The 26,525-nt window shown below is 44.2% G+C and overlaps 1 protein-coding gene across 3 annotated transcripts in view; it reads left to right on the top strand.

Moving 5' to 3' along the window:
- LDAH (lipid droplet associated hydrolase) overlaps positions 1–26,525 on the top strand; it is a 230,253-nt gene that overhangs the window by 201,245 nt on the left and 2,483 nt on the right. For all 3 annotated transcript variants that reach the window (XM_050950949.1, XM_050950950.1, XM_050950947.1), the window contains one exon: positions 13,386–13,468. In XM_050950949.1, coding sequence (XP_050806906.1) covers positions 13,386–13,468 — 83 coding nt within the window. The remainder of the gene's footprint in view (positions 1–13,385; positions 13,469–26,525) is intronic.

Raw genomic sequence — 26,525 nt, 5'->3', positions numbered from 1 at the left:
AGCGGTGTAATAGAAAGCTTACAAGTGCAGGCAGCAAACAATGAAATACGATTCAGGCTGGAAAAATACGGGCTAATAAAGTACATATGTGGAAGGAAAAAAAAAAAGCCTAAACACACATACTGTGTGGAAGGAAGCGGGTATCTGGAAAGCAGGAGTGCCAGAAATGATTGGGAGTGATAGTGGGCAACAATCTGGTAGGAGGTTGCCATGTGATATAAATTAATGGAGATATCCTGTCTCCTAGAACTGGAAGGGACCTTGAGAGGTCATTGATTCCAGCCCCCTGCCTTTAGTAGCAGGACCAAGTACTGGATTTTGCCCCAGATCCCTAAGTGGTCCCCTCAAGGATTGAACTCACAACCCTGGGTTTAGCAGAATAATGCTCAAACCACTGAGCTATCCCTCCCCCCTGAGGGTGGTGTCAAAATACCCAATGCAAACACACCATGTCGTGGAGCAGGCAAAAGACTGGAGAGTAGAGCACAGGGAGCAGGGCTGGGTTGTGCCTGGCTTGGGCAGGTGTGTAAATGAGAAGGGTCAGGGATGAAGTGGCACGAGAAGCCTTCCCTCACCTCTGCTCCTCTGCACACGTAGTGTCTGAGCCTGTCTGGCGCACAGTAGCACTAGCCTCGCAGCAAGGAGTGTGGGGAGGGGAGGGCCGTGGCCCTTTTCCCCTTCCTCCTGAGCCTGTGTGTGGGTGCTAGAACCGCTGCTGTGGGGGCGTGCTGCCACACTCACCCTGAGGAGGAACCTTGGCTGAGTCCAACAACATTTTTCCTGGTGACCCTGCTGGAGCGTAGCTCTTCTTTGTACTCCCACCAAATGCATCCAGGAGGTCTCACACACAATTGGATCCAAAGATTTCATGTGCCCATGAAAAAAAAACAACTTTCAGGCATAGCGTGGGCTGGCCCCTCACTCTCGCTATTGGTTAGTACAAGCAGAAGCTCAAACTAAGGAACTTCCAACCGGAGTGGCTGAGCAGATTATGCCTTTCATCAAGACTGTTTCTGAGCCGCCTCCAGGTTTGTGAGAAGCATTTGCTTCCCAGGCACCAATAAATTGCCTATCAAAATTGCTTTATTATCCCTCATTACTGACCTATACCATAACTTTGAACCACCTTTAATGAGCAGAATTCATGGGCTCAGTCAGTCCTGTTGGCGGGAGGATAGGCTGAGCAGAGCCAACAAGCGTGGGGGGAATGAAGTGCTCTCTAGAGCATGGTTAGCTCTGTGTAGTCCCACATTTGCTGTAGCCTGAAAGAACAAATGATGAGGCACCTGGTATTAAAGTAGAAGGCCAGGGCTGTCTTCATGGCTGCTCATTTTTTGTTGGACAAGGAGTCTTCATATTTATTTCCTTAATTGCTTAGTCAACCGAGTGGAAAATAATTTTTCTTTGGATCTTCTCTATTGTTCCACTAGTGTGGCATTGCTTTGTATCTATTTTTTATATTACAGAGGACCCAAGATGCTTGGGTAACTAAGAGAACACAGTATTGTTTTTACATTTCTTTATTTACGTTGCTAAGTGTTTACTACATGGTGAGACAATGGGGACAAGAGCTAAAGTCATGGCATCTCAAAGCGCTGTTGTTTTTTACCCAATTCAGGGCTCACATCCATCTCAAAATGTAACTACGTGTAAGTCTGAAGTGCTGCACTCTTGTATTCATAAATTGGTTTGACGTGGCTAGACCACATTTGTTTAGATAGTTTTTTCATAACAGACATGTTTCCAGCTTGCCGTGCATCATCACAAGTAACACAATGTGGCTCTTCAATTTCCAACTGGAGTTTGCAATTAACTATTCCTGCTAATACAATGTTCCTGTTGCAAATCAGCAACCTTGTGGTATTTGCAGATTGCCACATTCAGTCACCAAGCAAAAAGCTAGAGGATTTCAAGAAAACACGCACTTTCTTTTCAAACTATGGCAGTGAAGTAGAAGGAAATCACTAAATTGCTTGATATGTCACATCTAAACTTAGCCGAGCTGAGTAGCATCATGTGTCCTGCCTGAAAACTTGTACAGGTTTAAAAGTTTTAGGGCCATATCTTCAGTGCAGCTCCACTGACTACTATAGAGCTGCACTACAGATACAGCAGCAGAGGATCTGGCTCTCAAACCTGAGAAATGAATACAGCGACAGGACTTCTTGTGCCATCAAAGCAGGGAAAATCTTTTATTTTGTACTTTACTTGCCTTACTGTATATTGGGGTAAATGAGGGGAGTTTGACCTTCAGCTCAGTAGATACAGATAGTCATCTGACAATTGGTTAATTGAATCAGCATTAAATAGCCTGAAAGACTGAAAAGCTTGATTGATTTCAGTCACTGTGGTTTGTGAACACTATTAATTTAGCCGATGGATATTAAACCCTTGCTGTGACACTTTGGGTTAAAGAACTACCAGTGATATAAAGCAGTCTTTTCTTTTCTGGGTCCTTGATTTGAGTCTAATCAGTGTTCCTGTGTCACAAAACCACCAGGAATAAATCAAACACATTTTGGCACAGTTAGCCGTCTCTGCTTAGCAAAGGCCTGAGACTAAATTGACACTGATGCTTAATCACCTCTAATTCATGGAGAGAGAGTGATCCTTCCAGGTCAGGAGAAGGGTCATTGGCAGGATCATGTAGAGAAACGTGCTGCAGTTAACTGCACTATACCTGACCTGTGAATAAATGAAGGACTTGCATTTTCACTCCCGCCATTGCCTTCACCTTTGCAGTATGATGTATATAAAGGATATACATATCAAACTTTTTTAAAAAAAAGAAAATAGACAGGATTTACCAGCTCAAAATGGCTTTACATTTTAAAAGTGAAATGTGATTTTTAATGATAACTTTATTATTAGCTTTTGGGGGGGTGTTAATTAAACCGTAAAGTTTTGGTTCTGAGTATAAAGGGACACCAACAACTTGCAAAGTAATCAGTTTAATAAAATATATTAAAAATTATTTCAGATACTACTACAGCTGTCTCTGATCACCCCTGCCAATTTCTGTGAGTTTATAACTACATTGTCCTGTGTGGAGGTGTGCGACCAGGGCTCAATCCTCTCGGAGGGTGGAGGGGAGCCACACCGGTCCGCTACACGTGGTCAGGTCCGGCCCTTGGCTTCAGGGCTACGCGACAATGCACAGTCACTTGGGGGCTCAGGCCTTCTGCTGCAAGGCGCCGCAACAATACACGGTCAGTTAAGAGCTCAGGCCTTCAGCTGCAAGGCTGAGCAACAATATACAGTTAATTAGGAGCTCAGGCCCTCTGCTGCAGGGCTGAGCAGCAATGCACAGTTAAGGAGGAGCTCAAGCCCTCTGTCTCAGGGTGGGGCAACAATATACAGTCAATTGGGAGCTCAGGCCCTCTGTCTCAGGGCTGAGCAACAATATACATAGTCAATTAGGATAAAGCCCAGGCCCTGGCTCAGGGCAGGGCAACACTCAGCTCCAGGCTCAGGCCCTTCAGGACGGGCTGAGCAAACAACTAGCCTTGATGGCCAGGGGGAGGGGGAGTCTGCCACCCTTGGGAGGGTGGCGGCGGGACGCAGGCCCTCCCACTCCACTGTGTTCCAGCCCAGGGCCCTAGTAGCGGCTGTCACCACTGACGATCAGTGGGGATCCTGACCGCAACACACTGACATAGGCTCAGGTAAATCTGCAACCTGACTGGGGTCGGCTGCCCCCGGGCTACTTCCAATTTCCCCCTCTGGGCCTACCCGGTCCGTGGTGTCAACTCCCGGGAAGTCCAACAGCATCGGCTCCTCCCGGCCGGGGCTGGGGGGTAGGTCCGGCAGCTCCTCCGGGAAATCCGGCCAGGCTTGCTCCGGGGGTTCCTCAGGGTAACATCAGGGACGGGGAAGCTCTGGCAGCTCCTCCCAGTAGCGGGCGCAGGGAAGCTCTGGCCAGTCAGGGCAACTGCCCTGGGCCCCAGCGACTTCCCAATCCCGAGCTCCCTGTGGCAGATCTGCTCCCGGCGGTGGCTGGGCTCTCACTGAGCAGTGACGGCCGGCTTTTGTACTTCTGGGTCGCTGCCTGACCCTCTGAGGGGCGGGCTCACTGCCCTGTAGCCCCACCCACTCAGGCATCCGGCGGGGCTTGTCCTCTCCTGGGCAGGAGGGGAGCCACACTGGCCCGCTACATCCTGTGTTTAAAAATGTTTTTCGCTCTGATTGCTATGTGAAAAACCCACATCATCAGAGGAAATTGACAGAGAGGTCTTGATCCTGCAAATACTGATATATTCTTAACTTTATACTCTGTGAGTTGTCTCATTGAAGCCGAACTACTTACAGTGTGTCAAGATAAGCTTGTGCACACATTTTTGTAGGATCATGGCCTAACCGATTATGCAGAAGAAACAATGAAACTGGCTGTGCACTGTCATGTACACAAAATAAAATGGACAAGTAGAAATATAATTTGGGGGAGGGCATTGGAGGGGTTGCTAACTTTTTGCTTTTTTAGTACCCTCAGATGTTACTTACAACAAGAGTAGGTAAAACAAATGTCAGACATAAGTGTTTTTTAATTTTACAGTGCGCCCCTTTAATGTCTGTAGAATATGTAGGAGACCAAGAGCCTCAGTTTCAAAAAAGGTTATCTCCCATTTAGGCACTAAAATAACTGTTCCGAGTTTCAAAAGAGCCTGGTATGTTTCATATTGATCTTGTTTAAAAATCTGGTTGTACGAGTGCCGCAAAGTGAACTGCTGAGTGCTGAGCACTTTGGTAAATCTGACTTTGTTTAAATCCCTAAATCTCAGCTGAGGCCTTGTCTACATGAGAAAGTTGCACCAATTAAACTTAAATCCGTTTTTTAACAAGTGGAGTTACGCTGGTGCAAAGCGCTGTGTAGACACTTTTATTTCAAAGTAAGAGTTCAACTTACATCAATTTAAGATAAACCAAACTAATCCTGATTTAAACCAAAATGAGGCCCTGATCTTGAAAACACACAGGTTCTTAACGTAATGAATGTGAGAAGTCCTAAGGCTTCTAATGATAGCAGAGTTTAGCACTTGTATAAGGATACGCAGGAATCAAGGTCTAACAGTATCCACACAGCCTGTTACAGCAGTTTCACTAAATCCATTTAAAATTGCACTTTAATTAAAGCAATGCAACTTTTCCATGTAGATGAGCCTAGACTCTGGGTGGTGTTGAGCACTTGAAAATTTTGCCCTTAGACTTGCTATTGCAGGGCTTTTTATTATTCAGGACAGCCGTTTATACTGAGTCCTCTTGTACTGGTTCTCTGTAAAGTGCAGTATGTGAGACAGTAGGGGAAATTTTTAAAGGGACATGGTCAAGTTTACGAACTTTTTTACTGTTTTTTTAAATTATCTTTTATAAATCCTAATTGATGGTAATCTGTGCTTATATAATGCTCTCCCAACTATTTCAAGGCTTTTTACATACATTAACTAATTAATTCTCACACCACCCCCGTCAGGCAACCCTGTATTATTATCAAATGGGGAAACTGTGGCACAAGGATTTTGTAACTGTTCCAAAGCCACAGAGGAATTCTGTGGCAGAGATGGGGAGATAATCCAGACCTCTTGATTCCTCATCCAACTCTTTATCTGAAAGACAATTATTATCTTTCACATTACTGAAAGATGTAAGGATTTTTAAAAAACATGTTGTTTTTAACTTTAGTTCACCCTTGATAAACCAAATGTACCTGAACTCAGACATGCAATTTATTTCTGAGTGGCACTGCTCACTCAGTGTTTCAAACTGCAACTTGGGTGCAAAGGTCACAACCCCAGTGTAACTTGGACACAGTCCTAAATTAGCAGCATAGTTCAGGTGATTACCCCAGGCTCTGATCCACAAAATTTAGTGGATATTTTTGAATAATTTTCTTTCAAAACAAAGCTCAGTATTCTCCAAGTAAGGAAACAGGACAACGTGGCAAGGTTAGCAGAGTGTGGAACTGGGAAGCGGTGGCAGAGGGAGATTTCTCCCTGAACTGTATGACTTTGTTTTTGAGAAAAATATCACTGTGAAGGAGCCCAATTTGTCATATTGTAACAGCAAAGGGGAAAGAAAGCCGCTGATCCTGCCATAAAACAATATATCTGTACACCCAATTTTATTCATTCAATAGCCACTTCACAATATACATATTGAATAAATAGACTGCAGTATTGATAGTACATTATTTTAAAATGTTGGGATTTTCCGTTTGATTTAACCAGTTAATGGAAGTATGATCTAGCTCACAACATTCTTTAAGGCTTTGATGCTACTCTTTGTTTAAGCATGTCTAATTTTATGTCCACGTGTGAACCAGTTCATTTCAATGGGACTACTTTCATGCATAAGTCTTTTCAGGATCAGGCCTTAGATTGTTCCAGGGTAGTAAGCTGTTATGAAAGATGTCCATGTCTGTTGTACATCTGGGCTGTGCATGTATTTTATTGCTGCAGTATATATTTATACCTGTACTTTTGCATTTAAACTACTAAATAGAATATTAATTATAAAAATATAAAAAAAAATTGTATTCTGTTATTATATTGGTCACCCAAGAAATAGCAGTAGGAAGGTGTGGTCAGTTTTTACTATCACAAGAAGTTAAGGGGCTGATTTTCACAAGTGCTGAGCACCTACAGTTCCAATTGAAATCAGTCAACTTGTGGCTACTCAGTATCTTTGAAAGTCCAAGCCCCAGGCATTTTTACTTGGTTGGCCCTTTGTAGAGAGGAGTGGGTTGGGATAGGGATGTGTGGGTGGGGGGTGTTTTTAAATAAATGATGAATATTCATCATTCACCCAGTACACTGATGTTTTCTGTACCCTTTCCTTTTCGGTTGAGCATTTGAGTTATTTTCAGGTTAGATTTTTACATAAATATCTGGAGAAGTTGCTTTTTAAAATATCACCACTGGCCCTGATAAAATAATAATTAGAAGAGGAGTAAATTCCACGATGTACTCCAAAAGCATTGGGTTTAAGAATTTAGGAATTGCCAGACTAGATCAGATCTGAGGCCCATCTTGTCCGCTGTTCTGTCTCTGCCATTGGCCAGTGCCAGATGTTTCAGATTAAGGTGTAAGAACCCCTCAGTCTGCAGATGTGGGATGATCTTCCCTCTACATTAAGTCTCTTCCAGATTTCTAATAGAGACCGACTTAAACTCTTATGCATGAGATTTAACATCCCTTGGACCAAAAAAAAAATGGTTTTATGTTTTCCATATAAATGTGCAATCCCATTTTGAATCCTGTTAAGTTCTTCGCCTCAACAACTTCCTGTGGCACTGAGTTCCAGGGTTTAATCACAGTGTGTGGAGAAAGTATTTTTTTTTAATTTTCCACCTTTTAATTGCACTGACTGCCATCTACCTTCTCTATACCATATTTCATATATTGGTATCATGTCCTCTCTCATTCATCGCCTTATGTAAGTGAACAATCCCAGTCTTCTCAGTCTCTCTTTGTATGATTTTTTTTATGCCTTAGATTATTCTCGCCACTTAGTGAATCCACCTAGTTCTGCAATACCCTGTATCAGATGGGGTGACCAATACCGCACACAGTATTCCAGATGAGGCTGCATCATTGATTTTATATAAAGACATTTCATTATTCTCTGTATTATTCACCATCCCATTCCTTGTGCAACCTAACATCTTGTTTGCTTTTTTAATTGCAGCTGCACACTGAGCAGAGGTTTTCGTTGAACTGTCTACAGTGCTATCCAGGTCCCTTATTTGAGCTGATACTGTTCAGTTAGAACCCTGTAAGAGGTGTCCAAATAGTTACAAATTTTCCTCCCCACATGATACTGTGTATTTATTGACACTGAATTTCATTTATCATTGCGTTGCCCTTTCACCTAATTTGTTTAGGTCTGTCTGAAGTGCCTCACAGTCTTGTCTGATTCTGACTAACCTAAATAACTTTTTGTCATCTGCAAATGTTGCTACCTCACTACTCAGTCCCCTTTCGAAGTCATTAATAAATTTATGAAACAACACAGGACCTAGTATGGAATCTTGAAGCAACTGCTGTTAACTTTTTGCCATTTAATCTTTGTTTTCTGTTTTCCGTCTCGTCACCAGTTTTTGATCCAGGCAACACTTTGCCTCTCATGCTGTTACTACTTATCTTCTTTATTAGCCTTTTCCGTGGAACTTTGTCAAAGGCCTTTTGGAAGTCTAAATAAATTATGTCAACTGGTTTTCCTTTATCCACTACTTCATTGACACATTCAAAAATTATAAGAGATTAGTGAAACATGATTTTCCTTTTCAGACTCCACGTTAGTTAGACACCTTCCAGTTGTTTTGTTGTTCAGTTTTCAGTTATCATTTCAATCAATTTATCAGGTGCAGATGTAAGGCTCCAGTATGGAGCAATGGCGAGTTGTTGGACCTCATCAGTCATCCGCTAATAAGCATCCAAGCGGACTCTGTCCAGGAGCTCGTAGCCATGCAGGCAGATCACTACTATTACCACACTCCCCCGTGCAGCCTTTGTCCCAAAACTCTTTACTTTGTGCCCCCATGTCACCTCCAACTCCCTTTCTCCAAAATCCAGGTTCTTACCACTAGCAGCTGCCTCCAACGTCTGTATCTTCAGCACCCAGTCCTGAAAACTACGACCCTTACCCTGTGCACTCAACCCCCATCATGATGCAGTATAGCCATCCTGAAGTGCAGCACTCATTGCACAGCACTCCAGACAGGACATACACAAATCTGTGATTGTACCATTCCCCCCGCCCCACCCCCTTTGCCCTTTCTGATTCCCAAGACGTTGTGTTCCTTTTCGATAAATGGATTCTTTGGCTTTGAAAACATTCTTTATTATTGTATAAACTAAAAGATACCTTAGCCCAGGAAAGAAACAGGCACTGCAAATCAGCTTAGCAAACACAGATCCCTACTAACATTGTAAGCACTGCACTTCACTTTCATGCAGGGCACCAGACATTACTGCTAGTTTTCAGCCTCAGATTGCTCCCTCAAGGCATCCCTAATCCTTGCAGCCCCATGCTATGTCCCTCTATTAGCCCTGCTCTCTGGCTGTGCAAATTCAGGCTCCAGGTGTTGAACCACGGAGGTCCATGCCTGACTGAAGCTTTCACCCTTCTCTTCACAAATATTATGAAGGGCACAGCATGCAGATATAACTGCGGGTTGCTGTGTTCGGCCAAGCCCAGCTTCCCATATAGAGATCACCAGAGGCCCTTTAAACGGCCAAAAGCACACTCTACAGTCATTTGGCACGGCTCAGCCTGTAGTTGAACCATTCCTTGCTGCTGTCAAGGCTCCCTGTGTAGAGTTTCATGAGCCATGGCATTAACGGGTAAGCCAGGTCTCCAAGGATCACAACGGGCATTTCGACGTCCCCTACTGTGATCTTCCGCTCTGGGAAAAAAGTCCCAGCCTGCAGCTTCCTGAACAGGGCAGTGTTCCAAAAGATGTGTGCACCTTTCCGGGCCAGCCTGCGTTAATGTCAGCGAAATGCCCACAGTGATCCACAAGCGCCTGGAGAACCATAGAGAAATACCCCTTCAGATTAACGTACTTGGAGGCTAGGCGGGCTGGTGTCAGAATAGGAATATGCGTCCCATCTATTGCCCCTCCACAGTTAGGGAAACCCATTTGTGCAAACCCATCCACAATGTCCTGCACGTTACCCAGAGTCACGGTTCTTCTGAGCAGAATGCAATTAATGGCCCTGCAAACTTGCATCAACACAATTGGAACGGTTGACTTTCCCACTCCAAACTGATTAGCAACCAATCGGTAGCTGTCTGGAGTTGCCAGCTTCCAGATTGCAATAGCCACCAGCTTCTCCACTGGCAGGGAAGCTCTTAATCTCATGTCCTTGTGCAACAGGGTGGGGGGCAAGCTCCTCACACAGTCCCATGAAAGTGGCTTTTCTCATCCAAAAGTTCTGCAGCCACTGCTCATCATCCCAGACTTGCTTGACGATGTGATCCCACCACTCAGTGCTTTTTTCTCGAGCCCAAAAGCTGCGTTCCACGGTGCTGAGCATGTCTATGAATGCCACAAGCAATTTTGTGTCGTACGTGTTACGCGACTCGATATCTCGGACTCCTCACTGTCACTCTGAATCTTAAGGAGTAGCTCGACTGCCAAACATAACGTGCTGGCAAAACTCGTCAGCATACTCCTCAGCAGTTCGGGCTCCATTTCCTGCAGACCGAAATGGAACACAGATCGCGCTGTACAGAAACCGTTGAAAGATGGTGCCAAATGTGGATGGAAACACAGGGATTGCTGGGATGCAAAGCAATGCATCACGGGGCGTTGGGACAGGACCCAGAATGCCCTGCACCCCTCACCCCCTTTCCACAACCCACGGCGCCAGAATGGGAAGAGGTGCTCTGTGGGATAGCTGTGAGATAGCTGCCCATAATACACTGCTCCCAGTGCAGCTGCAAGTGCCGCAAATGTGGCCACGACAGTGCACTGGTAGCTGTCAGTGTGGACAGACTGCAGCGCTTTTCCTACTCAGCTGTACGAAGACAGGTTTAACTCACAGCGCTATACAGCTGCAAGTGTAGCCAAACCCCTAGTGGCACAGCCATTGTCACTTCTTCATTAGCTCCTGTGTGTTTCATAAGACATCAAAAATAACCTCTCCTCTTGTGTGCTCTAGAACTGGCTATTCCAAGCAGTCACTGAAAGTGTCTAGTGTTAAAGTATCAAGAAATTGTTTCTTTAAACTTTGTCTTGTTGTGTTGTTTAACCCGTTTATGTGGGTAGTTGAATTCCACCTTTATTACCATTTTGCTAGATTTTGCTGCCTCTTTGTAATCCATCACTGCTGTGCACTCAGTTTCTTTTTCTTGATCCAAAGGCCAGTAGTGTAGCCCTACTGCTATATAGACATTCTCACAGCTCGGGGTTTGTACCCATATTGATTCTACTACATTTCCTATTTTTCTGTGCAGTTTAAAGCCAATGTTTTCAAAAATAGCCTCTGATCTGAGATGCCTTCGGCCTGATTTTCAGAGATGATGAGCAGCCACTAATCCACTGGGAGCCAGCTGAATCTGCAGGTGCTCAGCACTTCTGAAAGCCGTGGTCCACGTGTCTAAGGTTACCACACGTCCTGATTTTCCTGGCTGCAACCTCTTTTTTGATCCTCCACCCTCTCTCCGGAGGACTTTTCAAATAAGAGGCAATGTCCGGAATTTTTGCAAGCAGATGTTGCAGCTCAGAAAGAGCAGTCTCCATGTCCTGACTGGCAGGGGCGGCTCTAGACATTTCGCTGCCCCAAGCACGGCGGCATGCCGCAGAGGGCGCTCTGCTGGTCGCCGGTCCCGCGGCTTCGGTGGACCTCCCGCAGGTTTGCCTGCGGAGGGTCCACTGGTTCCGCGGTCCGCTGGTCCCGCGGCTTCGGTGGACCCTCCGCAGGCAGGCCTGTGAAAGGTCCACCAGAGCCGCATGCCGCTCTCCCAGTGACCGGCAGAGCGCCCCCCTCGGCATGCTGCGCCAAGCACGCGCTTGGCGTGCTGGGGCCTGGAGCTGCCCCTGCTGACTGGTTCCTTTCCTGCAGTCGTAGCTGATTGGTTCCTTCCTTGCAGCTACAGCTGCCCGATCCTGCCCACTCAGGCGCTGGCTCCCAGCTCTGGGGATGGGGAGAGGCAGGGAGGCTTTGACTGACAACTGGCACTACGTCCCAGGCCTGCGCCAGCCACTTTATCACTGTGACAGGAAGTGACACTGCCCCCCACCTCAAGAGTGAGGGCTCAGGTGCCTGTTCCAGTACCACCACAGTACCCTTCCCAGTACTCACACACCCCTGGAACGGCCTCCCAAATACTCCCTCCCAGTACACACGCTCCTCCAGCACCCCCAGTTATCCCTCCCAATACACACACACATCCCTCCAGCTCCTTCACCAGCACCCCCTGTCCCAGCAGTGTCCTCTTTTTGGGGACCTGAAATATGGTAACCCTAAAGGTGTCTCATTTTGTGCACCCAAAATCATCAGTTGCACGGATTTTTGCAGGAGCTTAAGGGAGTTTGGTTCTTGACTCCCACTGAATTTCGGTGGGAATTGGGCAGCCCCTGCCTCTTTTCTTTTTGTTGTGCAAGTGGTTGCTTCTGCATGTTTCTGCGCTCCCTGAAGAAGAAAAACACTCTTTGTGGGCAAATACCGCAACAGCAACCCAGTATGTCTCAGTAGAACCCATCAGTGAGCAATCTGTCACCTCCTGAAGCAGAGATGGGAGAGAGGTTTGGCTGAGGTGGGAAGAGGACAGACAAGAGACTCTAAATAGGTTGCAGGCAGAAGACTTTTTAGATGTCTACCCTTGCCCTAACTCAGTTTTGCTGTCGCTGTTGGACTGAGCTGAGAACAGGAAATTGCATGCGGTATCCCTAGCAAGATTGTCAAGTTCCACGTTGGTGGTCAGTAATATTTTTAATATATATAGCCCCATTCATCCCAATCCCAACAGGCTGGCTTCTGGTGCTCTTGAAAATTAGTGGTAAAACTCCCATGGACTTAAACTGGAGCTAGATCAAACTATACACAAAGCACTGCTAGCAACCAGCCACCCTGGGAATAGCTGCCAGGAAGACATGGTTGGGAGGAGGGGCCATGGCCAGGTACACCATCCACAGAGAACCTCATGGGGTTTTTTATGTCCATAGTAAGTAGACAGGACCCTGTTTTTAGAAAGTCTCTCCTGAAAAACCAGCAGCCAGCATAGTATTAGCCTTCATAGATACCTGACCATTCCCTCCTCTGGTGAGGATTGCTTCTGACAGCCAGATAGCTTAGAGTCTGTGCTAGTGCAGTACCGAGCACAAAGGGCTCGTGGGTTGTGATTGGAACCTCTAGGTACAATCCATAGAATAATAATAATAATAATTAACATTAACTCAGAATTACCTAACTTACAGAAGTATTGAGAAAATAAATTACTGTATATATTTGCAAAGTCCTTTGAAAATGAAAAAATGCTGTCTGAGTGCTGAGAATTCCATCCATTACTTCTGATTATTCCAAAAAAGCATACTAAAGATCACAGCGAAGAATATAATAATAATTAAGGAATACATTGCACCTTTTTCTTCACTAATACTCTGGATCAGGAAGCCCTCTCAGAAAGTTGATAGCAAAATGACTGTGTCGTACAAATATTGAAAAATGAATTTCACTGAAAATTATCTGATATGTTGCTTGATATTTTAGGGCACAAGGCCCAGTCCTGTGAACGCTTTCTATCAGCCGTGATCTTTCTGTGGATTTTGCAGGATAATAAGTGTACAGCCAGTAGCATTTGTTTGCAGGACTGGGCCCATAGCTTGCTGTAAGTGTAAGAGATTTGCTTTCTAATTGCATTGTTGTGCATTTCTTCTTCTGCAGCGAATGTCCTGTATATGGCAAGCCAAGAAATGATGAAGGTTGTGGAGAGAGACAGTACAACTATAAAACAAAATTTAAAGAAGGTACCGTTTAATCTTCAGATTTTGTGAGATGCCTAATCACTTGGGGACAACTTCTGTGTTCGGTTACACCAGTGTAAATCCAGAGGAATCTCACTGGGCCTGATTTTGATTTCAGGCCACTTTTACACCAGTGTAACTCCAATGACTTCAGATGGGTTACTTCTGATGTACCCCAATATAAAAGAAGACTCAGACCTGTTGACTCTAATTACTCTGGCTTTACACCACTGTAACTGAGAGCAGAATCTGGTGCATGATATTTTCTACTTAAGATCAACTATTATTATTAGCTGAAAATGTCTGAGAACTTGAAAATTGGACAATAACAGACCACAAATCCCAGTGATGATTGAACCTGATGATATGCTGAACAAAAAGAGCTCTCCAACATACTTGTAGCTTTATTTGTCACTTCACAGTAACTCATGAGACATTCTAGGCTTCAGAGTGATGTTTGGGGTTGTAGTATCAGTGGTTATATTGATTTGTTTGTCAGTTGCATTGTGCTGAGAGAATTGTGTAGATCTGTGTGACTGACAAAGCAAGGGGTGTGTGGTGAGGAGCCAAGTATTTGGGTTATTGTGTATACTGGTTGTGGTGGTGTTTATGGGTATAGGTGGTTGTGTTGATTTGTGTCTGAGGAATTGTGCTGGAGGGTTTATGTTGATTTGTGGGTTGCAGTTCGGTGCATGGGTGTGGGCAGTTAAGCCAAGTAGTCCACCATCTGAGCAGTCTCCCTCACAGAACGAATGAATTTGTTCCATGCAAATAAGCTATACAGTAAGTGTAGTGATTGGTTGGCATTCACCCAAGAGTTCTGAAAGAACTCAAATGTGAAATTGTGGAACTATTAACTATGATTTGTAATCTGTCCTTTAAATCAGTTTCTGTGCCCAATGACTGGAAGATAGCTAATGTAACAGCAATATTAAAAAGGGCTCTAGAGGTGATCCCAGCAGTTACAGGCCGGTAAATCTAACATCAGTACCAGGCAAATTAGTTGAAACAATAGTAAAGAATAAAATTATCAGACACATAAAAGAACATAAATTGTTAGGAAAAAATTCAACATGGTTTCTGTAAAGGGAAATCATGTCTTACTAATCTATTAGAGTTCTCTGAAGGGGTCAACAAACATGTGGACAAGGAGAATCCAGTGGACATAGTGTACTTAGATTTCCAGAACGCCTTTGAAAAGGTCCCTCACCAAAGGCTCTTACGTAAATTAAGTTGTCATGGGATAAGAGGGAAGATCCTTTCATGGACTGAGGACTGGTTAAAAGAAAGGGAACAGAGGATAGGAATAAATTGTATATTCTCAGAATGGAGAGGGATAGCTAGTGGTGTTCCCCAAGGTTCAGTCCTAGGACCAATCCTATTCAACTTATTCATAAACGATGTGGAGAAACGGATAAACAGAGACGTAGCAAAGTTTTCAGACAATACAAAACTGCTCAAGATACTTAAGACCAAAGCAGACTGCGAAGAACTTCAAAAAGATCTCACAAAATTAAGTGATTGGGCAACAAAATAGCAAATGAAATTTAACGTGGATAAATGTAAAGTAATGCACATTGGAAAAAATAACTATACATACAATATGATGGGGGCTAATTTAACTACAACTAATCAGGAAAGAGATTTTGGAGTCATCGTGGATAGTTCTCTGAAGATATCCACACAGTGTGCAGTGGCAGTCAAAAAAACAAAGAGGATGTTAGAAATCATTAAAAAGGGGATAGAGAATAAGACGGAGAATATCTTATTGCCCTTATATAAATCCGTGGAACGCTCACATCTTGAATACTGCGTACAGATGTGGTCTCCTCATCTCAAATAAGATATACTGGCACTAGAAAAGGTTCAGAGAGGAGCAACTAAAATGATTAGGGGTTTGGAGAAGGTCCCATATAAGGAGAGATTAAAGAGGCTAGGACTTTTCAGCTTGGAAAAGAGGACACTTAAGAGGGGATATGATAGAGGTATATAAAATCATGAGTGGTGTGGAGAACGTGAATAAGGAAAAGTTATGTACTTGTTCCCATAATGAAGTTAATGGGCAGCAGGTTTAAAACAAATAAAAGTAAGTTCTTCTTCACACAGCACACAGTCAACCTGTGGAAATCCTTGCCTGAGGTGGTTGTGAAGGCTGGGACTATAACAGGGTTTAAAAGAGAACTAGATAAAATCATGGAGGTTAAGTCCATTAATGGCTATTAGCCAGGATGGGTAAGGAATGGAGTACCTAGCCTCTGTTGTCAGAGGGTGGAGATGGATAGCTGGAGAGAGATCACTTGATCACTGCCTGTTAGGTTCACTCCCTCTGGGGCACCTGGCATTGGCCACTGTCAGCAGACAGGATACTGGGTTGGATGGACGTTTGGTCTGACCCAGTATGGCCATTCTTATGTTGAGTTACCTCTAACATCACAATTATCTCAAACTCTTTGCATGGCATGGATACATGCCCTGCTGTCTCTCAGGCCACGTCTACACTACAGCATAAAATCGAAATTATTAAAACCGGTTTTATAAAACTGGTTTTATAAAATCGATTTTACACGTCCACACTAGGGCACATTAATTCGGTGGTGTGCGTCCATGGTCCTAGGCTACCATTGATTTCCGGAGCGGTGCACTCTGGGTAGCTCAGTAAAAGAATGAGACCAATAACTTCGATTTCCGTCCACACTAATCCTAAATCGATATAGTAATATCGATTTTAGGGTTACTCCTCTCGTTGGAGAGGAGTACAGATATCGATTTTAAGAGCCCTTAAAATCAGTTTAAAGTGCCTTGTAGTGTGGACGGGTACAGCGTTAAATCGATTTAACGCTGTTTAAATCGATTTAACGCTGTAGTGTGGACCAGGCCTCAGGCAGAGGTGCTGGAACAATTTTTATAGTGGGGGTGCTGAAGACAGAAACCATGTATGTGGGTTGTTATTACTACTTCAGGCCAGGGGGTGTGGCAGCCCCCTAGTTCCAGCACGTCTGCACTCAGGTGTAATTTGTAAAGTCAAAATGACAGAGAACTTAAAAATTGGATAGCGACAGACTGCAAAATCCAATGATAATTGAACCTGGTGATATTCTGAATAAAAAGAGCTCTCAGCCTTGTTTGTAGCTGTTTCCAGTGCTTCACACTGACTCAACAGACACAATAGGCTCCAGAATGCCAATCCCGGAAACTTATTACATAGAATCAGATTCTGTGGGCTTGATTTTCCACTGCATCTGAAACAGCCGAGGCACAGTGCGGAGGGGTCAGGGATGCAATAGTGACTCCCTGATCTTCAGCTGCTTGGCTCTGGTATAAGTTAAGGCCGGAAAGGGGCAACTTTGACTTACTCTGCTGAGGGACCTTACACCAATGAAGAATCAGGAGTAGCAAAGACTCACTCAACCACGCCCCATCCCTTCCCCATGCTTATCACACTCTCCCTCCCTGGTCCTGCAAGAGTGGTTTCCAGCACTTGACACTGGCAGGGATTCCTTCTCAACAGAGGGGAATTCTCCAGTGTAAATCTCCAGCTACTGTAGCCCACTGTGTGCCATGCAATGTAAGCAGGGCAAGGTGAACTTGGCAGATCATAGAATCCAACCATGTGTATTTTCTGTCAGTTGGTTAAGGTTAGAGTTTGATTTAATGAGTCACTTTTCTGCTATGCGCTTCTAAATACATTTTAATATTTTGTGCACTGGAAATAAAATACTGCTAGTTGGGGCTAGGTAACCAAAAATCTCCACTCACAGTCAGCAGTGCTGTATCAATGCTGTCTGTCATTCCTTTCAACACAATTATTCCCTTAAACTGCCCAGACAGGCTTGACGTGGATGCAGATAGAGAAAGTACAAGCTGCAATGTCAATGAATGCTACAGAAGAGCATGCGCCAGTTCTGATGTTCAAAAAAAAGTTGCCATGACATTCTCATCATGCAGCACTGGGCTTTATTTTATTTAACTCAGCCTTTGTGGGAAGGACAATTGTCCTGTCTCCCTTAGAGAGATTCTTAAAGAAGAAACTCAAGGCCTGATGCTTGCAGGTAGTCTCATTGACTTAAATAGAACTAATGATATGCTTGAGCCAAAGGTCATTAAAGCCACTGGAGACTCCCTCTCATTTCAGTGTGCTTTGGATCACACCCCATGTAAGTGAAGCTTTGCAGGTTACAATGGGACTGCTCATGGTAATAAAGTGAAGTAATTATTTGCAAGACTGGACCTTAGGCACTTTTGGAAATTTTACCTTAATCACATGCTTAACTTTAAGCACAAATAGACCCACTGACTTCAATGGGACCATCAATGTGCATTATGTGCTTTGCTGGGTCAGAGCCACAGTGCTTATCGCTAGAGCCCTACCAAATTTGTGGTCCATTTTGGTCAATTTCAAAGTCCTAGGATTTTTTAAATCGTACATTTCACGATTTCAGCTATTTAAATCTGAAATTTCACAGTGTTGTAATTGTAGGGGTCCTGACCCAAAAAGGGATCACAAGATTATTGTTGGAGGAGTTGCAGTATTGCTACCCTTACTGCCGCACTGCTGCTGGCACACTGCTGCACTGTCTTCAGAGCTGGGCAGCTGGAGAGCAGCTCTGCTGGCAGGAAGCCCACCTCTCAAGGCAGCTCCTCGCCCCCAGCAGCAGCACAGAAGTAAGCATGGCAATACTATACCATGCCACCCTTGCTTCTGTGCTGCTACCTGCAGAGCTGGGCCCTCAGTCAGCAGCTGCCATTCTCCAGCCACCCTGCTCTGAAGGCAGCAGCACAGAAGCGAGGGAGGCATGGTATAGTATTGCCATGCTTACTTCTGTGCTGCTGCTGGAGGGCGGGGGGGGTGCTGCCTTCAGAGCTGAGCGCCTGGCCACCAGCCACCGCTGTCCAGCCGCTCAGCTCTGAAGGCAGCACAGAAGTAAGGGTGGCAATACAGGGACCCCCCTGCAACTCCCTTTTGGGTCAGGACCCCCAAAATGCTGGTCTCCCCTGTGAAAGCTGTATCATATAAGGTAAAAGCAAACAAAAGACCAGATTTCACAGGGGCAGACCAGATTTCACGGTCTATGACGTGTTTTTCATGGCCATGAATTTGGTAGGGCTCTACTTATAGCTATGTAGTTCCATTGAATTCAGTGGGACTGCTCACATGCTTCAGGTTACACACATGCTTATTTCCCTTACTGAATCAGAACCTATGATAACAGTTTGTAGATGCCTTTGTCTGCTTTAGTAAGTGTTTCTCTTGACACTGTCAACATATGCAATGCCTTGGCATGCAGGAACCTTTGAAAACCTGTGTTAACTTTGTTTTATTGATTCCACTGTGTCGTCACATTTCTAAAAAGGCAAATGTACCCAAGAAAGTGAAATGTTGAGGCGAGGTTATAGGCAGCTGGCAAGCCGAAGAAGAAGCAGAAACAAATATGAGGTTAAATGCCTCTCTTTTTTTATTCTTCCTTCTAGTAATTTCTGGGAATGTGAGAATTCGGGGAATAATCTGAGTTGGCCTTAAGTTAAATTGGAAGTAAATTGACAGTAAAAGTGGGTTTAATTTATAAAGGTTGGAAGTTTATAAAAATAGGAACTATAGTCCAAGTTGCTATAGAGTTGGCAAGTTGTCACTTTACAAAATTTATACTGTTTAGCAGTCAGTGTGATCATAAGTTAAAAGCCAATCTTAACACCTGACTGTGCCAGCTTCTGTGAAATAGAAAAGTTATTTCTGGATCATATTTTCATGTTGTGTTCTGAAGGAGAGGGAAGAAGAGACACTAAATTATTCCAGTCTCTCTCAGTCCAGATTTAAGTGTAATTCTTACTAGTTGGGGAGCAATAGAAAATATGTGTCTCTTCAGAACTAGGATTCTCAATCTAACTGCTAATTGGTCAGATGTGTGTTTTGTGGGGTTTGGAACATTATTTGGGTCATTAATTGAGGCATTTCACTTGCAGACCTCTAAAGAGGGAACATATGCACATTCAATAGCAGTGGCAATGGAATTGTATGCAGAAAATGGAGATTTGCCTTTTTCCCATATAATTATGGTGGGATTTTTTTAAAATAGAGGCATGAACATTTTTAATGAAAACCAGGCAGTGAGTGAATCTCCAATAGGTTCGGTATTCAGCACCATCAAGAGTTATGTTAAATTACAAAATCCAGACAAAAAAAAAGGTAGGGTTTAGTGATGCAAGACTAACTTAGCTATGAGGGTTAATTATTGTTAGCTGATTATTCTTGAGCCAGCTGAACTGAGTTCCTTCACTGTAATAACACCTACTCCCTTTCCGAACAGAAACTGGAAGCACAGATACTGTACTAGAGGAAGTTTATTGTGATTTTTGCAAAAAAGGAAGTGTGCTGTAATTCAATATTGGTAAAAGACGAATCAACACTGAACATCACAATCTTTGCAAGTGTAAGGAGAAGTCAGAAGAAAGGGTAAATGGCTATAGCAGATTTTCCACAAGATAGCTGTGATAAGCAGAAACATTACTGCATAGTGTCCCCAAATGATATTTAATTCCTTTAAGTATATTCCTGGGCTTGTTTTAAGGCCTGGGCTTGTAAATCTTACTTGTGACTTATCTTTATTCACATGAGCAGTCCTGTGGCCATCAATGGGAATGCACTCTTAAAAAAGGACTAATATCGCTGCTTCTAGGGCTTCCAAGAGGAGGCATTTAGTAAATTCTTGCACTCTGTTTTTATAGAAATTCTCCCAATTTTTGTCCCATTTTGTCACATCCAACGTGCAATGGTTCATGGCTATTTTTTTCTGTAGGACCTGACCCAGAGCCCTCTCCCCTGCCCCTAGGCTTCAGATCCTGAGCTGCAACCCAAGCCTGAACATCTACACAGCTATTTTTAGCACCATAGTATGTAGACCCAGGCTCTGAGACTAGCTGCCACAGGATCCTGCTTGCTGTGTAGACGTACCCATAGTCCTAGATGAAGAAAAATAGAGCCCAGTGTTAGATGAGCTGAGAACCAGGTCAGTTTCAACTTTGCTCTGCCTGGCCTGGCCTTTGTCACTGTGGGTCACAAAGGGCTAGATGCTGCTGCTCTCACTCATGTTTCCCCTTCAGTTGTCATGTTGAAGTCAATGGAATTGCTCGCCAAGGACCAGACTTTGATATCCTTACTCAAGTTGAGTAGCACCCTACTCCGTGGCAATCCCAATGACACAGGGGAGGTAAGGTCCTGTTGAATGTGAGTAAGGGTATCAGAACCTGGTCTGGAGTGAGCAACGGCAGCAGAATCTGATCATATATTGCTAAAACTTCAACCACGGTTTTCAAATCCTCCGTTTTTTATTTTGAAGTTTAGACAAACTTTCTTTATGAGATTGCACATTACTGACACAGCTAAATATATATTGCGAAGCACTTTATTTAAGCTTTTAAAAATAATCTGTACTATGTAAAGGGCTGTTCCAGTCTCCCTTATTTATGGACAAATCCTATACATCCTTTATTAAAAGGATATTTTTTACCCCATAGCCTTTGAGTCTCAGGCACTGTAAGTAAATAGTTTTCTGTGTAATCTTTGGTCCACATGCATAGCTGCCTTTAGCATTATTAATAGATACTTTTGCACGGGGTTGCACTGAAGCAAAGAGAGAGCGAACAAACTTCACTGTTGTCCAGACATATACATTCCATAAACCCTGATGGGGATTAGGCATTGTCATAAACAGATAGTCGGAGTTAATAGAACAGAAGTACTTTATATCTCTTTTGCCTGTAAAGGGTTAACAAGATCAGTGAGCCAGGCTGTCACCTGACCAGAGGACCAATCAGGGGACAAGATACTTTCAAATCTTGAGGGAGGGAAGTTTTTGTGTGTGCTGTTAGTGGTTGGTTGTTGTTCACTCTGGGGGCTCAGAGGGACCAGACGTGTAACCAGGTTTCTTTCCAATCTCTCCAATACAGGCTCTTATAAGTTCAGAATAGTGAGTACTAGGTAGATAAAGCGAGTTAGGCTTATGCTTGTTTTCTTTATTTGCAAATGTGTATTTGGCTGGGAGGAGTTCAAATTTGTATTGTGCTGAAAGGATTTTAATTTGTACTTGAATACTTGGGCTGGGAGGGTATTCCCAGTGTCTATAGCTGAAAGACCCTGTAACATATTCCATCTTAAATTTACAAAGATAATTTTTACTGTTTTTTTCTTTCTTTTATTAAAAGCTTTTTCTTGTTTAAGAACTTGATTGTTTTTTTATTCTGGTGAGACCCCAGGGGACTGGGTCTGGATTCACCAGGGAATTGATGGGGAGAAAGGAGGGAAGGGGGAGAGAAAGGTTAATTTCTCTCTGTGTTAGGATTACTTTCTCTCTCAGGGAGAGTCTGGGAGGGGGAAAGACAAGGAGGGGGAAAGGTGAATTTTCCTCTCTGTTTAAAGATTCAAGGATTTTGAATCACAGTGATCTTCCAGGGTAACCCAGGGAGGGGAAGCCTGGGAGATGCAACGGAGGGAAAGGGTTTACTTTCCTTGTGATAAGATCCAGAGGGTCTGGGTCTTGGGGGTCCCCAGGCAAGGTCTTGGGGGGACCAGAGTGTACCAGGCACTAGAATTCCTGGTTGGTGGCAGCGCTACAGGTTCTAAGCTGGTAATTAAGCTTAGAGGAGTTCATGCTGGTACCCCATCTTTTGGATGCTAAGGTTCAGAGTGGGGGTTTATACCATGACAGGCATGAAAACCAAGGAGTCTAGTACTCAGTGTATTCCACAGCATGAAACATATCGCAAATGTGAGGAAACACATGGCCTACAGAATCATGTGCTAAATAGCCACGTGTACAGAACCCACTTTTCAGAACTCAGCACTTTCATCACACTGAAAGCTGGTTTAGTTGCCTTTCAGCTCTCAGTTTTTACAGAGAAGCTGATTTTATTTATTTAGGTTTCACAAAATCTAGTGCTTTCCTTAATGTTTTTAAAAACAACAACACCACCACACAAATAATTAAGATCTGTCCCTTACAACTTTACCACAAGCCAGACGAGTAACTATTACAAATAACATCCTGTGCTGCAGATTGACAACCAGCCCATCTGCAAAGTCCCAGCAAACAAACAAAAATTGCTTTACAATCTGCCTGGAAAGCTAACAAATCTGGGCTCTGGCAAAGCTAGCTAGGCAGCAAGGTCCAAAGGCTTTGACATCACACCCGTTGATCTCAACTGCAGCAATATCGCAGGGGGAGAGAGGCAATGTCTCAGAGAACCAGCTCCCAAAATGTTTAGAGTATTATAGGTTAAAGCCAACACTTTGAATTCCACCCAGAAATGAATTGGTGAAGCCAGAACACTGCTGAGGCAAATCCAAAACTGGAAAAGAGCATCCCAGACCAATCCATTTCTGTCTAATTTACATAAGGCTCTTGGCAGGAGAAGGAGGCACTTCCACAAATCAGTTTTGATGCATCTTGACTGAGACAAAAATTAATCCTGGGCTAAAGTCTTTTAAACCAAGTTCCACCCAAGAGCAAATTAGACTATTGACTAGTTACTATGGAGAGACCCTTCAGGGAGGAATGCTGCTGCCTGACCCAGTGAATGCATGTGGGAGTGTAGCAGGGTGGACCCTGCTCCTGCCCAGAAGGGGTTAAAAACAGCCCTGAGAGGGGGCTGTGGCTGGGGAAAGCAGCCTTTAGGCTGCTTGATTGGGGAAGTGGCTGCAGCTGGGGCCACGCCCCAAACGGAGCAACAGGGCCTTACAGGAGGGCCAGGGAAGCCAGAAGAAAACACTCTCTCTCTGAGTGGAGAGGAAGATAAACCTGGCTGCTTGGGAACTCACCTAAGGGGACCTAGAGGAAAGCAGGGTTGGGGGAAAGGCCTTAGGAGCGGGGAAGCTCTAGGCCAGTAACTCCCCAGGCTGTAGGGCCTAGTTCTAGGCCTCCTAGGTACTGGGCTTGCAGAGGGGCAGCCAGAGCGTGGGTAAAGGCAGTCAGTCCGTCCAAACCCCGTTGCCTATGATGAGTGGCTGATACTACAGTCTGCCCCAGGGAACGGGGGCTAGATGGAGACTGGGCAGTAGCCAATACTGAGGCAAAGTGGGGATAAAGGGTGGGGGTCCCCCGGGAAGGGGAAACCCTCAGAGAAAGGGGTGACTGCCTGGGGGCAGCACTCCACATAAAAGGGCACCAGGTCCAGGGAGGGACACGGGGGCCAGCAGAGGACAGGCAGAGCACTGGCCGGCAGAGGGTGCTCCGGGCTGGAACAGAGCCAATTCCCTGAAGGCACCAGCAGGGGGCACTGCAGGGGTGAGTCCACACGTTTACAGAGAGTAATAATAGAGTTAGCATTTCTGACATCAGGATTTTACAGTGAGGATACTGATACTAACTTGATTGCAGTGGCACATATGCTGCCAGTTTATATCCATTCAGAGCCAATCCTTTGTTCCGTGCCATCAGCTGGAGCAGTGCTTGCCCAAGGAGTATGGTTCTAAAGTTGTACTCTGTGTTGTATATCAAATTCCAAAAGATAAAGGAAACAGTGTTTAATCCAATCGGTATTTTTAACTATTTTTGTTTGTTTTCGGTATTGACTTATCAGAGTCATAGAAAAGGCATAAGGAAATTCGACCCTTGATAATTTATATTTTTTTTGAACTGTCATACATACTAAAATAAATGCCAGTAGAGTCAACTGCAGGAAATCTTTACTGTTTTCTTAGAAACTCTTTAAGATGTAAACATCCTGTTGGTATCAATCTCAGATTCTCCTAGTGTTTACACAGCAGTGGTTGTCATTGTGACAGGTCTGGCAGAGGACAACATTTAAGGAGTTAAGGTTAAAAATACTTAAGAGTAAAACAGCTTACAAAAACATTCTCATTACTACTATATGAAACTCCAAAAATTCAGCGTTAAGATTAAACGTAAACCCCAAAACTTTAAAATATTGAAATACCCAGTTAAAACCTTAACTATATCCCTGTAGAGAAATTTGGAGGAAAAAAAGACAGCTTTGTTCATTCACAAGCAACAGGTGCCTCTCATGAGGGATCACATGAGCTAATAAGCCTTACCCACAGGATTACCAACTCTCACAATTTTATCAAGTCTTGTGATATTTGAAGGGTTTTTCTTAAAGCCCCAATTACAGTAACTCCTCACTTAAAGTCATCCCAGTTAATGTTGTTTCGTTGTTGCATTGCTAATCAATTAGGGAACATGCTTGTTAAAAGTTGTGCAGTGCTCCCTTCTAATGTCGTTTGGCAGCTGCCTGCTTTGTCCACTGCTTTGCAGGAAGAGCAGCCCATAGGAGCTAGCTGGTGGGGGCTTGTAACCAGGGTGGACCAGCAGCTCCTCTTCGGCTCCCCTAAATTCCCTGTGCAGCAGCTGCCCAGCAGGCTAGCAATTGCAGTTGTCCCTCCTCCCACTGCAATGTGCTGCTCCTGCCCTCTGCCTTGGAGCTGCTCCCTGAGACTCCTGCTCCTGGGGAGAAGCGGAGCGACAGCGCCATGCTTGGGGAGCAGGCGGAGCGAAGGTGAGCTGTGGCAGTGGGGGCATGAGGAGAGCCACAGGAAGTAATCCTGGGGGAAGGGGGAGCAAGGAACCTCTCCCTCCCTAACTAACCTCCACTTCCTCCCCCAAGCGCATCGCCTCCCCGCTCCCTCCCAGGCAAGCCTGGGAGGGAAGTACGGGGTAGGAGGGGAAATGCGGTGCACCCAGGGGAGGAGGCGGGGCCGGGGATTTGGGGAAGTGGTTGGAATGGGGTGGGGAAGGAGCGGGGGCCAAGGGGGCGTAGGAAATTTTTTTTGCTCGAGGTGGCAAAAAAATTGGAGCCGGCCCTGCCTGAAGGTAAAGAAAGTCTTTTCCACAAAGTTCTAGCTGCAGTGGAGAACGTTTGTTCTCAACCAGTCACCAGATTGTACAGAGGGACAGAGTAGCCGCAGGCTCAATAAGCAAAAGAATTGGAGAAAAGAGTAAAGGGCCATGAAGTGAGCCAGAGCCAGGTGATTGATCTTAAAAGGAAGGAGGGCATGTTTGAACTGTGGAGGTCTGAATGAGTTGGGATTAATGGCAAAGTTCATCTACAGTTTTCTTGGCAATGTAGTGTGTAGGTGAAGAGTTCTACTGTTTTACCCTTTACGGAGAGAATTTGAAAGCTATAAATGATAGTTAGATCCCAAGCTCCCATTGACTTTTCTAAATTGGTGCCTTAATTCCATGTGTGCCTTTGAAAATCCCCCCACCCCCCGTCTTGTGACCCACGATTGTATGGCACAATCCATTCAACACTGGGATTCAGGTAGCAGAACTGACTATCAGAAAACAAATTTGGATTCTAACAAAGTTCAGGAATTTCTAATTAGAATATTTATGAATATAAATGTTTTTATATTAAAGTGCCATGGCTGGTAATCCCAGCATGGCTGGTAATCCCACCTATTATTACATAACACTGCCCATTGCGAGAGTCTGTGTTCAGTAGCTTAGTTGTGTTTATGTTAAACATGTGCATGCACACCTAGATGTATAAGTTGTATTACTTATGTGTCCATTAAAGACTGGCTGATACAGCCAGTATTCCACTGTATCCAAAATTTGGGTTGATGAGCTTCCGTGAGAGGAAAACAAATGAGACACAAACATGTAACATTTTGTGAAATGCCATCCATAATGACATGTTGGCCCTTTTTCCCCACTCTTCTCCAATATACAATGAGGTGCATTGATTTCTATTTCAAATTGTTGCCGAATCGTTTAAAATTAAAACAATTGCTGCTTTTTTGTGATGGAAAACAATCTTGTTTGTCTCCTGATTTGTTTGTGTTGCTCAGTTATGCGCTGAAGCTCAGAAATGAAATATGCAACAAATGTAATTAATGTAATTGGACCAAGCTGTACATGTGACCCATTGAGAAATCAACATATTTTTCGTACTTGCATTCAGACATTTCAGCACAAAGCATCATTTTTTGACTCATTCTTGCACATTTTCAAAATTTTATGACTTTGGCGTCTGTAACCTCTTGAAAAAGCAGTTATGAAAATTTGAGACGATACTGGAAGGGTTGTGGAATGATTTCTAAGAAAGA

Source organism: Gopherus flavomarginatus, chromosome 4 (genome assembly GCF_025201925.1).
Source record: "Gopherus flavomarginatus isolate rGopFla2 chromosome 4, rGopFla2.mat.asm, whole genome shotgun sequence".
Taxonomy (NCBI): domain Eukaryota; kingdom Metazoa; phylum Chordata; order Testudines; family Testudinidae; genus Gopherus; species Gopherus flavomarginatus.
This window is presented reverse-complemented; position numbering and strand designations above follow the sequence as displayed.